Below are 15,368 nucleotides of genomic sequence, written 5' to 3' on the forward strand. Positions count from 1 at the left end.
AGAAGTGGCTTTGTGCAGTACAGCTTTCACCATCACTTCTGTCCTCCCTTAATTCTAGGTCATCTTTGGAGTTCTGCATTAGGTGCATGAGTGTGTGTGCACATGTATATATATGTATCTATCCTAGCGCTTTGTTCTTTCAAGCAACAGGCTAAAGTTTGAATTTCTAGGTCACAGAAAAATGTGGTTTGGGCAAGTCTTGTTTGGGAAATGTGGTTAGATAAAGTGACAGAGCAGTTCTTGTAGGGAAACTGGTTTTGTTCACTAGTTTGCCAAGCTTGATTGTAAATGTGGTTGCATAGGAGGCACATGAGTTTGCACTGGTGAATCTGAAGAGCAGAAATTCAATTAATAGATAGGACCTTTTTTTGATTTGATATTTGTTTAGTTGATGGTCTCTCTAGCTGATGTTTTAAGTAGCTGATTATTCACTTAAGACCCTTGTCTCCTCTTATAGAGGATCTTATGTCTCTTCTGGATGCTGACATACATTCTGCTCACCCAAGTGTCATTATTGATGCTGATGCTATGTTTTCAGAAGATATTAGTTACTTTGGTTATCCATCCTTTCGGCGCTCATCACTTTCCAGGCTAGGCTCATCCAGAGGTAATTTTGCACCTTTTTTCTTTGTAATACGTAGTTTGCTGTGGAAAAAGCTAGTGATAGTACACACTGGTGGTTTAGATTCTGATTTAATACAAAAGTAGACTGTGATATGTTATCAAATATAGAGTAGACTAGTAGACTGTTACTCATTATCAAAATTATTAATGAATTCTGAATATTAGCAGGTAAGTTCTGCAAGAACTTTGATAGTCATGTATTTTAAATGATTGTTGATCATTGGTGTTGCAAGGTGTTATACAATTTTTGCATGCTAAGTTTATTTTGAACTGTAAGTCAAAGTGTGTAAGTACCTATGAATACATAGATTGCATTACAAATATTTGGCTCAAAAATGAGTAACAATTGATGACATGCAGCATTCTTAATCTTTTCTTTTTTTTTTTTTTTTTTTTTTTTGGTTGGCCTTTGTTCACTTTTCTCAACATTTCCTTAATTGTTCCATGACAGAAGTTACCTTTATGGAATGAGAAGTTTTAGGTACTAAAGAGAGAGAAGAAATCTAAATTTTACTTTTTGGAAGCATATTTATAGTTGGATAAGGAGAACTATTGGCAGCTGATTAAAAAACCCTCCTTGACCAGTGTTAAGGCATTTTACCTTTTCCTTTTTAAAAAGCACATTACACTGAAAAGATATGTAACAGACCATGCAGCAATTTCCTATCTTTTGAAGGTGTTGCGTGAATGCTTAGAGTATTTCCAAACTGTTAATCCAACCTCTGCTGTGTTTGTTTTAGTGCAGTTTTGTTGCCTTTCGTGAACACGTTTTAGTATATTAATTGCTGAACACATAAGTTCCTGTTACAAAATTATTAGAGGTCAGTGTGAAGTTTGCTAGCAAATAAGTACAGTAATTTATGAAATGTATCTTTAAGACAAGCTGTCGTGTTTGGCTTCTGTAAAAACTTTCCCATTTGTCTAATACAACAAGAGACCCAAGACGTGGCATATTTTGTTGAAACTATGATATAGTAATGTGGTTAATCTCATACATCTAATTCCAGTTGATTTTTGTGAGCATAAGTATTTAATAGGTTAAATGCATTATGTGCATGTACGAATATTCAGCATCTGACGTAACTCCTTCTAAATTCCTCCTTTTTTTTCCTTTCCTAAGGTTATTCTATATAAGACGTTACCACGAATTTAATAGTCCTTATTTTCCATGCATAGTTGACTCTTGGAAAGTTAGTTTGATTACCTGATTTAAAAAATTTGTCTGCATGAGCGAACTGCAGAGTACTGGCTTTAGACAGTTTGTAGGCCAATTGGAGGGGAAGCATTTTGGTAAGGAACATTTCCTACAAAGGATCCTTTTTAAAACTTGTCTGACTCTTAAAAAGTTTTCATTTGATCTACTCAAAACAAATACACTTTATTAAATCCAGTCCTATGGAATATTGCCTTAAACAAAAGGGGTTGGATTATCAAACATGTATACGAGAGCTTTTTTTAATGCTTGCTTCTTTAACCTTTTGAAATCAGTGTTTTTTTGGGGAAAGTTTGTTATGAAACTCTCTAATAAATACTCTTTTTTGGTTTGCATAAAGATATCTAATGGACTATATAGACTCAGACATTTTTGTTGTTACCACATTGATAAAACATTTCTTCAAAACTCTGCATATTGTACTATAAAAATTTAAATTGCAATGTTAAATGCATTTGGCCTCTTACAACGTAAGTGAAAATGCTTTAGCATTTTAATAGTGCGCAAAACTGTAAGACTTCTTTATTTCTAGCTTATTTTTATGTCTAGTAATTCTAAAGTACATATGCTTGAAAGGGTTAATACATTGAATGTTGCATGTCAGGACTTTATTTTTAAACTGTGTGAGTAGATTTAACTGCTGTTAGTTGCATCCTGAAGGGTCTTTACTAGAGAGTGGCTTACTTTTATCCCACTGGTGTGACCCAATTGCATACCAGTTCTCCTTCTTCCCTTAGAGAGAGACTCTGAGCTGTTGCGTGAACGTGAGTCCGTTTTACGTTTGCGTGAACGAAGGTGGCTTGATGGAGCCTCATTTGATAATGAAAGAGGCTCTACAAGTAAGGAAGGGGAACCGAACCTGGACAAGAAGAACACACCGGTTCAAAGTCCTGTTTCTTTAGGAGAAGACTTGCAGTGGTGGCCAGATAAGGTATTGACTTTTTTTTACTCTTTTATTTGCATGCTGTGCAATAGATCTGTGGGTTTTTTTCAAATAAGTACTCTTGTGTTTCCTTTTTGAATATTGCGTCTCAGTTCGTGAGATAATGTAATAAAGCGTATTCTTTATTATGCACAGAGGAAAATTATAAATAACTAGTTATACCCTTATAGCTGTGCTTCTGTTATTACTGTTTTTTTGTTTATTTTTCTCCTTCATGAGTTTTGAAGGCACTACTGTGGTTTTTTTTTCTTTTCTTACTTAGGTGCTCAAAGCATTTACTAGGCAATAAGAAACTCATTAAACACAATTATGCTTTATCAAGGAACCCTTTTTTTGATTGTCATTATTATTTGAGGAGGTACTTTCAGTTTGAGTGGATTGGACTTTTAAGCCAAAACAGTGAAAGCTGACATTTATTTGCGGTTGTGTTTTGAGTTGACCAATGATGTTAGTGAGTATTGGTTGCTCCTTCAGAATCCTTTTGGCTTTGATTAGTTGGTTTTCTTTGTAACTCTATTTCCATTTTCAAGGCAAGAAATAAGTCCCACATGAGATAAAAGAATAATAGGGATGCTAGCTATATGTTGCAAATTGGGTAACTCATTCAAGTCATTTTCTTCATGAATTATCAAAGATGCTCTGGGAAATGTCTCAAAAGCAAAACAAAACCCCCAAACAATCAATCAGTCTTTTCAGGAATGGAAGTAAACATCTGTGTTTATTAGATTAGTCTTTCTAGTCTTCCCATTTCTGTCTGTCCACAGTATCTGAGATTACTATTTTGATATGTCATGCTTTCCTTTTCTATGTCATTTTTTTTCTTTCAGGCTAAATATAGATAGAGAGCTTGAAGAGGGTGGTGAGTTTAGAGGCTTATTTCTGCTTGCAGCAGTTCACCTTTAGGGACTATTGTCTTCGTTGTGGCATTCAAACTGAGAAATGAAGATATGTAAAAATAATAGAATGTCAGTCTAATAATTGCTCTTTTAAACAGACCTTTTAGGTGTAAAGTGTGATCCCCACTCCCCCTCCTTTTTTTTCCCCCAGCCAGTAACATAGAAATTCTGTGTCACTGAAAACTGACAGCTTTTGTGTCTCTTGCATTGTTATAATGGCAAAATGAGAGAGTCATGTAGCTTGGGTAGAGAGAGATTTCAGGGGTTTTGACTTTAAAAAATAAATATAGCTTAGATTTGGAATACTAACTTATCTTTTTTATTTCCACTGCTGTGTTTTGCTAACATTATTATGATGATTATTACTGCTCTGGTTTTTGTTTTGTTCTGGTGTGTTGTTGTTGTGTGGGGGTGTTTGTGGTTTTCTTTTTTGTTTGTTTGTTGTTGTTGTTTTTTTACTTCACTACTTCAGGAATGTTTTTCCTGTTAACCCCATTCTTCTCTCTGGCCCTGAAACTTAGTTACTAAATGAGGTTTGGGGGTTTTTTTTGTTTGTTTTTCCTGGATGGGGTGTTTTTTTTATTCGCAAACTCAGCAGATCCTGCCCTTGGACAGTAATTGCAGTCTTTAATTGGGCATCTTTTATGGAATTAACTTGCTGTGATATCCAGTTGCATGCTTGTTCAATTGAACTTGCTTCCAAGGTACCTGTTTTCATATGCACTTGTGTAAACCCTAGCTTCCAGTTAATTAAAGTGTCTTACTGGAAAGGCCTTTCATCTTTATCCAAAAGCAGTTGAACTTTTCACCCTGTCTTTCAACTCAACATTCGTAAGAAATTGTTCAGCATCTTTCTTGCTGTAGCCCCACTCTGAAGCTTTGTTGGTGGTATTTTCCAACAGAAATTCTCTCAGGTGAATCATGAGAGAGATGATTTAGCTGAGACGCCAGTTCAGATGCTGCTTCTACTTTGAAAATTGGAAGGGAGATCTTGAAATGTTAATTTAAAATGAAAGTAAGCTAGGGGAGAGATTAAAGTGTGTGAAGAACTGCTACAAAATAACCATCTTGTTTGTAAATGTTTTTCCTTCATTTTTCATGATTTTGGTGTTTAGCATTTGAGACAGAACTGTAGTAGTCAGTGATGATGGTTAACTTGCGTTTATGGGAGGTAAAGTACCAACTTGAAGAATGGACGACACTTTTGCAAAGCTAGTAGTGTTCCCAAGTGCACCAATTTCACACACAGTCTGAGACTAATGACGCTGAGACGTGGTGCATATGTACTGAGTTTTCTCCACCAAATAGGTGAAATAAGCTGCTCAGGAATTCTAGTCAATGAATGAATTCCTCTGATAGTTCAGGTCTCATTGGACTGTAGCAGTATGAGTCTACACTGCCACGTATCAACTTTGTGCCATGCGTATCAGAGCCACTCTACAGCATGGCAAGTATGGCTGGTTTTTCCCTGGTAGACTGTAGTTAGGTACAAGCTGAGCCTTGATTTTGTTTGGAGTAGGTATATTCTGTTTAGCTATGGAGCTATTAAGATTTTGTCATCAATCTGCATCATCTTCAAGTATATGATTTCTCTGGTCTGAAGTCAGGGTTTATAATTGAACACGTAAGACTCCCATTACAGGACCAGAGCTGTCACATCAGTCGTGCGTCTTTGTGCTATGAGTCTTTTGAATGGCCTTATGGAGCTTTATGTAGCATTGGTCCTGTAGCATTTAGATCACAACTGCTAATATTTTGATAGAAGGGAGAGAACAATTTTGAATGGCAGGTCTTTTTAGTGCTGAGCTTGTGGTATAAAACTGTTTGTTTATAAAAAGTTATTAGCAAGATTAAAAGTCATAATGATACTGTCTTGGAGCAAAAAATTAATTGCTTTCTGTACTTTGAGGCATTAGGCCAGATAACTTCTGAAGATTCGCTTATGCTGATGAAGTAGACATTCATCTCATTAGACTACAGTAGGTTCTGATGGCAGTGCTTTCTAAGAATAAGCAATATTTATACTATGGCAAGTATTAATCGTGACACAGATTAGCATTCATGCTACTTCTGCACGACATTGGTAGGTGCTCTCCCAGAGCAAAATAATTCTCTTATGATTTAACTAATTCTAGATTCTTTTATCAGGGTATAAAAGAGAATTACTTGTAACTGCTTCTGTCCTTTCCTGCTGCCTTCTTTATCTTCTTTCCCAAAATATCACTAAAAATTTTGCGCTATTCCTGACATCTACTGAATCCTAGGTTATTCAAGGACACACTGGCACCTCTTGAAATATGCACTTCTGGCCATGGAAATTGTAAAAAATAGTGCGAATACAGATTTATGAAGCTAAAAATGTTTCCACTTGTAAACTTCTGTAGCTCAAAGAAAAGCCTCATAATTTAGGGGACAGTTAAATGTACTGGTTAGGGGCTTTATTAACAGAGTTCAGTTTCTCTTCAGATGGCTGAATTGCTTAAGTGTGGTATATTGTAGTCTAAAGGAGGCAGCTGAAAGTATTGGTCTGGGAGATAACGCTCACAGAAAAGACTGGTTGTCATATACCTGTATTTCAGATCTGTAGCTGTAGAATACAGCATTTGATTTTGTACTAGTTTAAGTTATTTCGTTTTTTAAAGCTGTAATTCTCCCTTAAGTGGAAGGGTACTATTAATTGTTACCAGTAAAGAAGTTTAGAAAGAACATGGTTGTCCTATAGCTGCACTTGCTGAGTAGCAGCAAATGGATGGGCCTTGCAAGGGTTTCTCAGTAAACACAGGTAAATATTTTGTGGAATCACACAAATTCACAGGTCTGTAGTTCGAGATTTGTTTCCATGCAAGGGGGAGCAGGAACTTGGAAAAAATGAGATTGTAACTGTTGCATAGTTGGTGCAACATTGATACATAACCCAATCTCGGAGAGGGGAGACAGGCCTGTGAGGTCCAGATGAGGTATAGGATGAAGCAGTTGAGCGAAGTGGCACAGTCTCGTGAGTAGAAAGATGCCATCTGAGCTTGTAAAACATTGAAAAGGAGAAAACGGAGAAAAGAATAACCCACAATGAGAAGCTTTTCCAGCATATCTAGCCATAATGATGCATTAATGGGACACACTGCATGGTGATGACTTTTTTTTTTTTAAAAACAAAAAACAACCAACTCGATCAAGGATTTGTCATATTGATGAGGTAGTGAGTTTGATAATTGATTTCTCTGGTAGCTGGAAGATATCTTCAGAGGTGTGCTTAGGAATGGAACAATGGAATTATTTTGCTTCTTTGTTCATTTTTAAAAGCCAGAATTTTAGAGGGAAACTTTAATGTCAGAAGTCAAGAGGTCTTCCCATCGTTAATTTTGTGACCAATGTTGTATTCTTAAAATATTGTGGAAGCTCTTAGTAGACTGTCCAAGTTAACTGGCATCTATATGTCATTGCTAAACTTCAGGAAAATAATCTCTCTTTCTTCCTTCACTATATCAGCAGCAATAATGCTTTTGTGTATGTATGTTTGAGGGCATGCTGAACTTGAAACAAACTGGCTGTATCTTTATTTTCAAGTTCAACATTCATGGGAACTCTAAATAAAACCTAACAGTTACAAGTTTCTCTTTTTTTGTATTTCTATTTGCCATTTTAGAGTTGTGATATGCAAGTTTTATGATACTGCTGTCTTAGGCCTCATATTTCTGTATTTGTAGGATGGAACAAAGTTTATTTCTATTGGAGCTCTGTATTCTGAGCTTGTGGCTGTTAGCAGTAAAGGAGAACTCTATCAATGGAAGTGGAGCGAATCAGAGCCTTACAGAAATGCACAGGTACTGTAACTCTTTAAATGCTCACCTTCCGAATTATTTATATGCTTTGAATATCTAAAATATTTTTTTGTTTCCAAAGAATCCTTCGCTACATCATCCACGAGCCATGTTCTTGGGATTAACCAATGAAAAGATAGTGCTCCTTTCTGCAAATAGTATTAGAGCAACTGTTGCCACTGAAAATAACAAGGTATGAGATAAGTGCTGGTTACTTTCAGTTACTTGCAGTATGTTATAGAGAAGTTAATTCTTGATCTTCATCAGTAGTAGAAAGTACCTCACTTGTTTATTCATTCTGCTTCTATATACAGATGTAAAAAACAAACAGAAACCCAAATGGTGTTTTGTAAAAATGTAAAAAGGGAAGAAAAACGTCCGGCAGATTTACAGCTGAAACAGCGATATCTGTTTTACCTGATTATCTGAAATACTTGACTTTTTGCTGTTACAATAGAAACTGACACTGTGTTAAGAATAGAGAAGCTTGTTAATGTTCTGTATATGTTTACTAGAAAAGCTAAGAGCATAAGTTATCTAAATATGTTTTTCTGCCCAGTTAGGAGTAAACTTGAAACTGATCTGGTAAAGCATTGCACTTGTTGAAGTATTTGTATGACACCTCTCTGCTTTTATTTAGCTTTCATGTTTTTGTTTGGGACTGGAAACAGGAAAAAAAATCCCGGAAAGCTATTTTCTGGGAAAAGGTGGTGGGGGATAAAATCCCACAGGGAATAATTGTTTGGTTTTGTTTTGTGATTGTTTTGTTCGACGTTGGTTGGTTTTTTGTTTTTCTTTTTTCTTTGTTTTTGTTGTTGTTTTTGTTGTTTTTTGTTTGTTTTGTTTTTGCTTTGTCATTTGTGGTTTTTTTTTTTTTTTTTCCTTTTCAAAACCAGTAAATACTACATTAAAGGTGTGACTAAGGTGCAACTTTTCTTTCTTCCCCCTTCCCTCCCCTGTTCCTTTTTTTCCCTTCTGGCTTAGGTTGCTACGTGGGTAGATGAAACTTTAAGCTCCGTAGCTTCTAAATTAGAACACACTGCACAGACGTATTCGGAGCTCCAGGGAGAACGGATTGTTTCTTTACATTGTTGTGCTCTCTATACGTGTGCTCAGCTAGAGAACAACTTATATTGGTGGTAAGTAAATACTGTGTTTACTTACAACAGTGCAGATCCACTGGACATCTTCATGTCCTTGGCTCTGAGAAGCTTTGCAAAACTACCGAACCACAGTTGTTCTGAGTTCTTTTAATACTGCAGTTTAAAGTATATTTATTCTCTCCTTCAATGCTTTAATGTATTTAAGAGAATAAGGTTATTCTTTCTGGAGATGTGTATACATGCTTTAGCATTCTAATATATCAGTACTACACAGTATCAGAGAAAAACCTTCTTTATGCCTTTCAGGCCTTTTCCAGATTATAAATATTTACAGATTTACAAATTTACTCACATATGAGGTCCACATTCTTCTGTCAGGCTCTGTTAGGAAAATTTCATGTGTTGGTTTATGATCGAAATCTTAAAGAAGGGAGAAATAATGTCAGATGCTCCCTCTGGAGCTTGTTGTTAAAATGTAATGCTTTATAATGTTGTAAAATATGAAACATTAGTTAAAATATTTTAACTAACAATTTTATAATTAATAAGCCTATTATAAAGTGAAAAGAGAGACCGAACCTCAAAAATAACACTTCCAAAAGAGCTCTGAAATTAATTTTGAATTCGAGTGAATGAATTGAGTATTACTGATGCATTGTCAGGATTCATTGGTTTTGGTCAGTGTGTCAGGAGTCATATTACATATCATGCCCAAAGCTCAAGTAGCTTTTAGGCATGGGTGAATTAAATACTTGATGACGAGTTAGAAATCAGAGCACTGAAAACTGATTCTATAAAACCGCTTTCTCATTAAATTCTAATAACTCTCTGGAAAATATTTAAGTAGAATTGTATGTGTGCTTGTAAACTTAAACACAGCCATATTTTATTTTATCATCTAGTCCCAAATCTCTAAATTACAGCTCTCTGGTTCTTGGCCCTTTTGTTATGTCAGACTGACATACCTCAAGAGTAATTACTCTTCATGTGGAAGCCAACGAGCTGTAACCTTGGAGATACCTGGCTATTAAAACCTGCCATTTCTACCACTTTTAGAACAATCCATTTAATGTATAGAAAGACATTAGCATTTATATGTAGTCTTTGAAAGCAGTTTATTTGTTAACCAACATGTCCTTTCTGGGAATGGTTGAATGTCAGCAGTGGTTAATCAGATGGATGTAGACAGAAGCTTCTGTAACTATCAATATCCTTAATTACAGTGGTCTGTAGTACCCTGGGAGAGGATTTCAATTTCCAGTGTTGCTCAGGACTGATGCTTTTTTTTTTGCTTTACTTAACACGAAGGAAGTTTTCCTATAAAAGCTTTCACCTATGTAACCCACTGGCTAAAACATGAAGTATCAAAATAATGAATGTGCTTAACTGTGTGCCTAAGCATTATTTTCAGCTAAACTGCGTGGATCCAGTTTCAAAAGAAGTGTCCCCTTTTCCCCCTCTGGCAGCTTAAGTCTGTCATAGAAGTCCTAGACCCCTTCAGCCATGTTCCCGGAGAGAAAGTGAGGCCTATAGACTTTAAAAATAAAAATGCTCGTGCTGTGCCCCAATGACTACAAATTCTGGAAATTGTCATAAGTCACAGTAAAGGTGTCGTCAGGTTCAGAGGGGAAAATTCACAACTTGCAAGCTGTGACTGGAGTGTACCATCTGTGAGAAGGGTCTTGAAGCATTTTGGACTAGAAGGAGCGCCATTTGGAAGTGGCATATTTTACATGTTCCCCCTGTTCCTCCTCCTAATTAATTGGCCAGTTGAGGTGAATTTCAAAAGTGGAGGTGAATTTAGAAAAAGGTGTCATTTCTACAGTGCTTTGAGATTTTGGAGAAGGTGGCACAGAGTCATGTATGTTTGATCATGACTACATTAAGCAGAAGGAATAAACTGTTCAAAGTTATAAACAAAGCATTTCTTTCCATTTTTAAAATAATGTTTTTTCCACAGGGGGGTAGTTCCTTTCAGCCAAAGGAAGAAAATGCTAGAAAAGGCCAGAGCGAAAAATAAAAAACCGAAGTCTAGTGCTGGTATCTCCTCTATGCCAAACATAACTGTTGGAACCCAGGCAAGTGCAACTGTCACAACTGGCGTTTTTACACTGCTATATGATGATGAGCTTACAGCCTGTTCTTAAAAGGTTCTGTTAGTGTTGCTGTTGTTTTACAAGTATGATTATTGCTGCAAACAGGGAGAAACAGTAAAAACTTCTGTTTTAACTTACCTACTGATTTTGTATTTTGAGAGGAAGCATAGAAATACAATTCTCAGTAGAGCACATAGCTTAGTAAATGATTTAGCATTTAAGTCCCTGCTCTGTTAGCATCTGGGTTTGATTTATTTAGGGAGTGGGATAGGCCTTTGATTTGAAGCCTTTACCAAAAAGGTTAATAGCTGATACAGAGGTGCTGAGATGCTTTTTGTGATTAGTATTAGAACTAGTGTGAGGCAATCCAGTTTTTTCCCAGGGAGAATATTTCTTTTGGTTCCCCATCCATTCTGATCAACTATGGGATGAGTTTGTTTTAACTGGATGAATTGTTCCCTTCGTGATTCAGCAGCTAAACACTATATATTAAACACTTGCCCTGCTAAAGCTGTTGCTCTCGGCTTCAAATTGCATAACAGCCTCTTTTTTTCCTAGAAAAGTGCATAGTACATCAGGCTGAGTTTCCCCTTTATCTAGTTCCATAAGTTGTCTTATTTTTTGACTACTACATATGTCACCAAGAAAATGCATGCATATATGACTTCCTTCAGTATAATCCATTGTTCTCATAGACATATTTCTGTTGGTAGGTGTGTTTAAGAAATAACCCCCTCTATCATGCTGGAGCAGTTGCTTTTTCAATCAGTGCTGGAATTCCTAAAGTGGGTGTGTTAATGGAGTCTGTTTGGAACATGAATGACAGCTGTCGATTTCAACTTCGGTCACCTGAGAGCTTGAAAAACATGGAGAAAGCTAGCAAAACTACTGAGGCAAAGTAAGTCTGGAGAACACAATGCGTACAAGCAGAACATTTATTTAGGTTTTATCAGTTTGAACTTCTTTACAGGATTCTAGCTTTCTCTTAAATGCTGCTAAATATGCATAAATGCTCAGTGCAGGAGAGGCATCTTTGTTGTGTGAAACGATGATGGAAATGTGAAATGCGGAAGGAATATTAAATGAAGACTTTCCTGCAGCATTTAATAATTTTTCCAAGATTTTGTATTTGAATAATTGAAAGTGGTTTTATTATGGAACTGTTTTCAGACCCTTCTTCATAGCATTGAGAGACCTGTTTCAGCCCTTCCATAGTTTGCAAAAAATCATTGGGTTGACAATAGTCAGTTAAATTTTTCTTAAAACAGATTTAAACAAAAGCTTGAACAAGTTCAGCAGTTCTAGAATTTCAGGTTACTCTATAAAGGTAATATTTCTTCCAAACTTCAAATGAAGCACACTTAAGAATGTTTTTTCTCTGTAGTATTGTATCTTTGCTCAGTTTATGTTATGAAGCTAATCCCTGATGAAGCAGCATAGCACCATTCCCAGCATTGGATGTATAGCCTTGTCAGTTAGGATGGTTGTTCACAAGTACGGAGTTATTTTATAAGAGTATTATTAAAGGACCATGGCTGGGATGCTGACACTTTGTCCATTGTCATGGAAAAGATTTCACCTCTTTTTTTCTTTATTGTAAGTAATACCTTTTATTCTAGACCTGAAAGCAAACAGGAACCAGTGAAAACTGAGATGGGTCCTCCGCCATCTCCAGCTTCCACTTGTAGTGATGCATCTTCAATAGCAAGCAGTGCATCAATGCCATATAGTAAGTAATGTGTAGCTCATAGTAACATAAAATATTTGTATATATAAGAAGTTTTCATAAAGGGCAATTCTACAAAGATTTTCTATTAACTTCAGAATCCTTTTTGGTCTTTCATTCTGAACTGCGATAAAGACTTTTGTAATAGACTTTAGATACTAATCAGTGAATTGTCAGTGTTAAATGTAGTGTAAGCAGTGACTACTTGATATAATGGATATTTAAGCCAGCATAACACTTGGTTCTCAGAATCAAAAGTATCTTTCAGGAGGTGATCAGGGGGAAGTCAGAAGATGAATTTGTTTACAGTTAATTGCAATATGATAGTGTGTTTTTTTACAGCCCCGAAGTTGAACTTGTTTGGGAAAATTTCTTTTCAGATTAAGCTGTTGTTGGACATCTTGCCTTGCAGGGGAACTTCAGTGCATAAAGCAGTCATTAGTCACCTGTTAAATAAAATGTTCAAAACCAGGCGTTCTTTACTAACATACAAAAGCAGTGAGAGAAATTTTTATAGTACAAGTTGTACTGAAAACGTAAAAGGCTGCATGAGAATTCATGTAACTGACCTGTTAAGCACTTTTTTCTCCATTTAAGCCCATACACTTAGAAAGAGTTAATTACAATGCGTCATTTGAAGAAATCTTCTCTCTGCTCCTGTTTGTTCTAATTGTTCGCATGCAGCAGTTTTGAAAAGTATTCACCTAGAGAATCAAATGGCCTCATTCCATGACAGAGAATCTTATATGCCTAAAACTGCAGTACTAATTAATTTTACTAATAGAGTCCTCTGCTACCAATTTTTCCCCTTTTGCAGTTTTTTCACCTGTCATTTTTCACTGACTATAACTTTGTTTGGACTTTTAAACTAGTGTTTGAAGTTAACTTCACAGTTAGCTTAGGAGCTCTCTGCTTCTTACTTTAAATATATTGATAATGATATAATGTGCTCAATTCAGGAGATTAAAAGTTCTTGTAATGTAGCCATTTTATGTATTTAAATTTGATCCTGAGTATAGTACAGTTGCTGTTCAGATCATGTCTTTGTAGCAAATCTAACTGTATTGCTATTAGCCCAAATAGTTATTTTCTGCCTCATTTGCTACTCTTCTAGCATTTACCAAAAAAATCCATATGCAGTGGGCAAGCAGACTTTTTGTAAGGGTGATATGAAGCACCGTAGCAGGGCTGGATGAAAGGTCTTACTGTGTCAGCCTTGTCACTGACAGCATGGATGTCTGAGCCCTGCGAAAACAGTTTCTTGTATTCTAATGATTTTGCTTAAATGTGCTTAAAAAATCCTTTGTTTATCAGATAGGCTTTACTAGTGCTAATTTCATACAAAACCGTGAAAGTGGTGTGGTATACTGTTAGGTAGCTCTGACTTTCCATAGTTTTAAGGTTAGATTCTTGTTAACCTCTTGCTAATTTCCAGACTTGAATGTTGATAATATTTTTTGGGTACGAAGGTGTGGTGTTTACTGAACATTGCATTTTGATGTTTTGATTAAATATTTCAAGCTTTTTTTTTTTTTTTTTTTTTGCTAATTATTCTTTTTTGTCTCAGAGCGACGACGATCTACTCCTGCCCCAAAAGAGGAGGAGAAGGTGAATGAAGAACAGTGGTCCCTGAGGGAAGTTGTATTTGTGGAAGATGTTAAGAATGTTCCTGTTGGCAAGGTGTGTCTAAAATACGCTGCCCCACCCTCTTTGGGGAGGCAGAAAAAAAAATTACTTTTAGATAAGCTGAGTGTAAAAAGTCATAGTTTTGCAGATGCTTGAGAATGTTTCGGACTAGTATGAATTTTGTTGCATTTTTATTTGTCCATTAACACAATGGTAGTAATAGACTGAATGCATTGTAAATAAAGCAGGGTATTCTACTTGACTATATTAGCTTCTGGGTCTCCTAGGATATGTTAAATATTTGGGGATTGTGCTGTTTCTTAAGGTTTGTTTCTCTTCCCTTCCCCTGGTTATAAATTTGAAACTTCATAAACAAGATTTCATATGCCCTGCTAGACATTGACCGTTTAGAATCTTCCATTTTCAGAAGCAACCCAAATTTACAAAGCTTTTGTAGCAACGTTTATCATTAAAACCCTAAAAAATTCCACATGTCAGACTAGAAGCTGGTTGAATTATTGGCATGAGACTTCAGGCTTTTACAAGTTAGTTTGATTACCTTAAAAAAATCTGAGTGTATGTTAATTAAATTTTGAGACCAAATCAGAATTTTTCGGTAGAGTGTTGTCTTGCAGGTCTCAATAGAAATGTCTTTGTATAGTCTAGATCAGAGTTGATTTTCATGAATCTTTCGACTAGATCTGAATTTTGAAATTTTTGGGTAGTCTTACAGCCACTGGTGATGCTCTACTACTAGAACAAGAAACTCTGCTACTAGAGTGAGGTTTCAGCATATGGAGAGCAAGTGCTCTGACCGTCCACTGTAATCTTTGTTACAAAAATCTGCTAATACTGTCATTACATCCTTTTCTCTAGCACACTTGGTAGGCTGCACCTAGCTAGAGAAATTGGGAGAAAACATGGAAATGCCTGGATTTCTATTACTTACAGTGTCTTGAAAATTTGAGAGAAGTTTTTTATTGTCAGGCACATTGTAGATGAATTTGATTACATCTAGATCATTAATATTGCTTTGTAAGCATTTTCTCTGTAGAAACTACTGAGAAATTAGGGTCTAATCAAGACTGATAGTTGCTTTTATCTGGTTTTGATAAAGACTGAGAGCATAGTGAGGTCTTACTTATACTCAAAACATTGTCTGTCCTTCACCCCACTTTTTCCCCTCTTAGCTTTGTTTTCCTTTTGAGAAAAGTACAGTCTCCACTAGAAACTCTAAGGGCCTTGCCGTTTGGTGATAGCATAAGATGTTTCTATATAAAGGAAACCTGTTTTGACAGTTCTGATTAGATATGCATGGCAGCA

General features: G+C 35.9%; 1 protein-coding gene across 12 annotated transcripts in view; it reads left to right on the forward strand.

Moving 5' to 3' along the window:
- UBR5 (ubiquitin protein ligase E3 component n-recognin 5) overlaps window positions 1-15,368 on the forward strand; it is an 83,854-nt gene that overhangs the window by 31,350 nt on the left and 37,136 nt on the right. For 9 of the 12 annotated variants that reach the window (XM_082044299.1, XM_082044304.1, XM_082044306.1 and 6 more), the window contains 9 exons: window positions 458-607; window positions 2,557-2,768; window positions 7,381-7,497; window positions 7,577-7,687; window positions 8,479-8,633; window positions 10,558-10,675; window positions 11,407-11,591; window positions 12,313-12,422; window positions 13,987-14,099. In XM_082044299.1, coding sequence (XP_081900425.1) covers window positions 458-607; window positions 2,557-2,768; window positions 7,381-7,497; window positions 7,577-7,687; window positions 8,479-8,633; window positions 10,558-10,675; window positions 11,407-11,591; window positions 12,313-12,422; window positions 13,987-14,099 — 1,271 coding nt within the window. The remainder of the gene's footprint in view (window positions 1-457; window positions 608-2,556; window positions 2,769-7,380; window positions 7,498-7,576; window positions 7,688-8,478; window positions 8,634-10,557; window positions 10,676-11,406; window positions 11,592-12,312; window positions 12,423-13,986; window positions 14,100-15,368) is intronic. The other 3 variants (XM_082044305.1, XM_082044309.1, XM_082044302.1) reach the window with 1 other exon arrangement.

Source organism: Streptopelia decaocto (assembly GCF_964273445.1).
Source record: "Streptopelia decaocto genome assembly, chromosome: 2".
Classification (NCBI taxonomy): Eukaryota; Metazoa; Chordata; class Aves; order Columbiformes; family Columbidae; genus Streptopelia; species Streptopelia decaocto.